The sequence below is a fragment of the Montipora foliosa genome, chromosome 14 (genome assembly GCF_036669935.1).
Source record: "Montipora foliosa isolate CH-2021 chromosome 14, ASM3666993v2, whole genome shotgun sequence".
Classification (NCBI taxonomy): domain Eukaryota; kingdom Metazoa; phylum Cnidaria; class Anthozoa; order Scleractinia; family Acroporidae; genus Montipora; species Montipora foliosa.
The window spans coordinates 11,134,782-11,139,781 of NC_090882.1; the positions used below are offsets into that span (position 1 = coordinate 11,134,782).

Sequence of the window (5,000 nt, forward strand, 5' to 3'; positions counted from 1 at the left end):
CAATACAATACATACTTAATTGACTGCTCCCCATAGGGGCTTTTCAGGGCCAATGAAACAATCAACGAAACAACAGAATCCCAACTGGCCGGAGGCAAACCAGTTGGCTATTTACAAGTGCAGCCTGAGACTGGTTCAAAAGAAACTGTAAGGTATTCACTCATCCACAGACAGATGAAGAGAAAACAAGCATTCCAGAAGCAAGTGCATTCTGTATCCAGCTGTTCTGCGTTGATGAAAAATATGAAATGAGGTCAGTCGGGGCTCCTTTGCAGAACTACAGTACTCGTCATATTTGTTGAAACATCGATCCCCATCAATGTTGATTTCACAACTACTAGCAGTTGCTCGAAAATGTTTCACACAACATTGAATTCGGGGGAGGGGGATAAGCTGCGATCTTGTAACACGATGATTCTAGAAGATGATTCTATACCATTCGTTAAGTGTTCCAACTAAATGTGTCCGGTATTGTAGGTTCGCACCTAGTTTAATGGCGTAGCCTCTATCTCCAACCCTAACCCTAACCCTCTTAACCAATGGTTAGAGCTAACCATGCTTCGAGCAACCGGCCACTGGTGAGTTCTGTTTCATAAATCCATTATCTCTATTACAATTATTACAATTATTGTTTCTTTGCACCCAGCTTCCCACACTTGTTTCTGGCGTATACGAAATTCAATCAAATTCGTTTGTCTCTACCTTGTTAGTATGACAGAACAAAACCTGAAGCATAGCTAGGGACAGTGATGTAATAAGCAAATAAATATCACATTGCAGACCAGACCTTATGATAGGGAACAGGCATATACACAGTAAGCCATAACGATTCGTTTGGATCGATCAGTGTTTTGGGGCGTTAAAGAATAAATTCGTTCCAGTCTCTCACTACCACTCGGCCTGATGCTGCTGACGGCTTGACTGTGTACACGAACCTATTGCAAGCGGTTGTCTTTAAAGAGCCTGCAAACGTTTTTAGTTTTTTAAGTTTAGTTTAACGATTAGGGTTAGGGTTTCCATGGTATTTAACGCTGGTTAGCGCTAATCATGCTTCGAGCAACCCGGGCCAGGATGCTACACTGTATGCACTGCAGAGGTGTATTTTGGACTTGATACCAGGACTATACTAGGAGGTAGTTAAAAAGGTTAAATCAGTGCTTCCAATAAGCACGGACAGCCGAACAAACTTGTTGCCTACTTAGCTCAGAGAAGTCGGCTACTATTTTTTCGGAAATTTAAGGAATTACACTGTAAAGGAACATTCTTGCAAACCTTATTGATACAGTCGGTTACTCTACTCAAACCCTATGTCTTGTTCAAATTTTATTGATCCCCCGGAGTTGTTTTGTGACAATACTCGCAATGTAATTACCTCATTCCAGGATAAAGTCTTGATTTCTTTCAGATCGCTGGATTTCCTTCCAGCCGTGTTTGAACTGTTTCCGGTAAGTACATGTACAGTATATAAATGCTAAATGCTTTGAATGTCTATTTTTTAGCATGGTTGAATTAAAGACTATTTTTGTGAGGCTCTTTTATAAGCTGTTTAGAAGCAGCCAGTTGCACTTTCCATGTTTTGAAGAATTAGTTTAATCATATTTTCTCTTTCAAGGTTCCCATAATTGTGGTCATAGCAGGCCATAGACCGCAATCAAATTATAATTAGGGACCGTCCCAAAAAAAGAAAAAGAAAAATTTTTAAACGGGAGGCCATCCCAAAAAAATTACGGAAAGGGTGGCGGGGGGTTTCACGTGAAATCTTGTAGTAAAACTTTGAAATGGCTTAATGTTTTAATATTAAAAAAAAATGCTTAAGAACTTTAAACTAGCACTGTTATTTTCTAATGCAACTTTTACTGGCACTCATCTTCATCTTCACTGTCGTCGGGCTCTTCTTCGGTGCTTGTGCTGCTGTGGAAGTCACTTTCAGCAATGCTTTCAGTCAGAGTGTACTCTTCAGGGTACATGAAGGTGTCAACATATTCTCTAACTTCCTGCTTAAGGTTGGTGGTGATTCTGCTTCTTGCAGCATTGGTGAAATAATTCCCTTCCAAGAACTGAGCCATGTATGGCCCATCTCGTCAAAATAACGATGTGGCAGCATCCCTCAGCTTTAATACACCCTTCCGGGATCGCCAGCCTATGAGGGTATACAAGGCATTGGGGAAGATCATTTGCTAGCGGGTTTCTAGCATAGATTCCATAAACTCGTTGAACGTTGTTTTCAGTCCGCTTCCTCTTCCTTTCATTTGACTTTCTGCGGTGTTCTTTTTTCCTTCTCCTTTTGTTGATGTGCTGTTTGAGTATTCCCTTGAATATGCTGTCATAACTTCTCTTCTTATTTTCTATTGCTTCCATGTCCTGCGTAACCTTCGTTAACTTAGCTTCTATAAATTCAATCTGTTTTACGTTGAAACTGTGGGCAAATTCGTTGCCCTGTTTCAAAGCAAGCCCATTGAACTGAAAGAGTGTGGAATCGTGTTCCTTCCAATCTTTCAACTTGACATTCAACTTTTCCACCTTTCCTCTGTGGTCTTTGATGGACAATTTCAGTTTTTTTCCATCACTGGGATTTAACTGGTACCCTGGCTTGGAAAACTCACTCGCCCTTTCTGAACTGCCATCTGCACTTAGAAAGGGAGCTTTTTTTGCTTGTAAGATGTCAAACTGCCTGGATCGTTCAGATGTACAGATATCGTTGAACGACTCGTCGCTTTCGCTATTATTGCGCATTTTGGAATGAGCCTCTTTCACGATGTTCGTGTAGTGATGCGTTCTTTTCCCGGTTGGGTTAACAACATAACCATGGCTTGTTTTCCGGAGGCCGAGGTATGGTTGTATCATCAGCAGAGGAGGATGCCAATGATAGGCCAGATGCCACACGCTCAGGGCGAGCGATAACTAGGAGATCGGAAATTGACTTCTCTTACTTTTGATTTGGTTTTTTTTTTGTGAACAGCTCTCTGTAGTATAGGGATTGTAAACTGTGTCTTCATTGTGAGCACAATAACGTGAAGTGGGGGAATAACAGAGAATATAAACAAAAGTTGAAATCTTGAGATAGGGTTAGTTTTTTGGAGGGAGGGGGGAGTCATCCAAAAAAATGAGCGCTATAAGGGAGGGGGGGGGGGGGCATGTGAAAAAAAGTGGTAAGCTGAGGGGGGGGGGCATGCGATTTTTAAATGCTGCTTCTTAAATCCCACCAACCTCCCCCTCCCTCCCTCATAAAAAGATGAAATGCCCCTTAAAACATTACTTCCACATCGCATTACTTATCGCGATTTTCAAGCAATATCTCTCTATTTAACCTATGGTACTAAGGAAATCTAAGTACTCAAGCCCTTTGCAGCCGAAATCTGTTAAAGTTAAGGCCACCTTGAGTCATTTTTGTTTGCGAGCCGTATTCTGCAGTACGGCCCGCTGTGCGGTCTGGGAAATTTAAAATTTTGATAAAGCATTCTCTAGCCAGTATGTTATGTCCTTTATGTTACATTAACTTGTAAAACTGTTTGAATCATGCTAGCAACAATTTAAAACGCCAAGAAGATTAATTAGTTTTTCGGGTTTGACGCGGTCTTCCTTGTGGCAATTGAACCTTTCGCTTGACTTCAACTAGCTTCCTTTACCACGCGGCTGATTACCTCAGAGATATAATAAATCTCTTATTAACCTTGTTTTCTCGGTCCATACTGTAAAATTACGGATCCTCGAGTTTTTTTCCCGCGAAGCCCGCGGGCCATAAATCAACGAGAAACAACCCCGTCCGTAATTTTACTGTACGGACCTCGAACTCGCTTAGTAAAGCCTGCTTTTTCACTAGCGACGCACGCGCAAGCGCAAGCATAAGTAGCTTATGCTAGTGAAAACGAACGTCGACATAAGCAATAACTAACAACCACGGCATCCGCCATTTTGTTCAAATGCTCAGACGTGGAGAATCTGGAACGAGTGCTTTAATTGGCCATACGTAGCAAATTTCCTTGTGCTTATGCTGCGTTTCGTTTTCACACAAGAGAACGCAAGGCTAAGCACAAGCAAAAGCCAAAAAGTCAACCCCGTTTTCGCGGTGAAATAAGCGCTGTTATGCGTGCGCTTGTCCTTGCGTCGCTAGTGAAAACCAGGCTTAAGGCTTTTTAGAGAAATTTAGCATCAGTTTTACGTGAAACCGCTAATGTCAGGTTTCTGGCACTCATGAAAGCGCGAAAATTCTCGTATTCAAAGCTTTTTTTCCATTTTGAGAAGATGAGTGGTATCTGTATCTAACTGGTAAAAAAATGAGCCAATATCAAAACAGTTTTTTTGCGTTTGGCATAATCCTGCTTTCAGCCTTTTAGCAGGTAATTGACAATTTTAATGTGAATTTCCGTAAAAAAACGAAGGATTTCTAACTTCTTTTCCACGTATTCCTATTCACGAATACGACCAATCGAACGCACGTTAAGTGTTAAACAAATAACTTTGCTCGTATTGGGTCAGTTCTTTCCTTTTATCTCCAGTGTCAATCATTAAATGTTTACCTAAGAAAATTCAGTCTTTTAAATCTCTCTTTTGACACTTAACATCGTCGACGAATGTTTACCCCATTGCTTTTACTTGCTTTTTAAATGATCTGGTCACAAGTAATATCAATGAATTTTTTGGTAATGCTGTGATCCTTAAGCCTTAAGTCGAGGTTCTGAATATGGCTGCTTTCTCTTTTCAGGATAAAGACTACTGCATCCTGACAATACCACATCTTGTGCCTGAGTTTCCTCTTCTACAATCATTCATTGTAAGTTGTTACATTTTTTAGGTCAAGTGTTTGCGCCACGTTATTCTTAAAACGAAACAAAAGAAAATGTTTTCAAAGAATCAATTTGGAACCAACACTTTGACCTCCATTGACACTTGAACTGCCGAACGTGACCTCCAAGGCGTCGCGGTGAAGAGACACCATAAAGACCTGACTTAATGTGCGGCCAGGGGTTTCAATAAGTTTTGAAGTAGATGCTTGGGGTAGT

General features: G+C 40.9%; 1 protein-coding gene across 2 annotated transcripts in view; it reads left to right on the forward strand.

Annotated features, from left to right (window-relative positions):
• Nucleotides 1-5,000, forward strand: part of LOC137985212 (cilia- and flagella-associated protein 61-like) — a 52,563-nt gene that overhangs the window by 18,319 nt on the left and 29,244 nt on the right. For both annotated transcript variants that reach the window (XM_068832748.1, XM_068832749.1), the window contains exons 12-14: nt 171-253; nt 1,406-1,445; nt 4,703-4,771. In XM_068832748.1, coding sequence (XP_068688849.1) covers nt 171-253; nt 1,406-1,445; nt 4,703-4,771 — 192 coding nt within the window. The remainder of the gene's footprint in view (nt 1-170; nt 254-1,405; nt 1,446-4,702; nt 4,772-5,000) is intronic.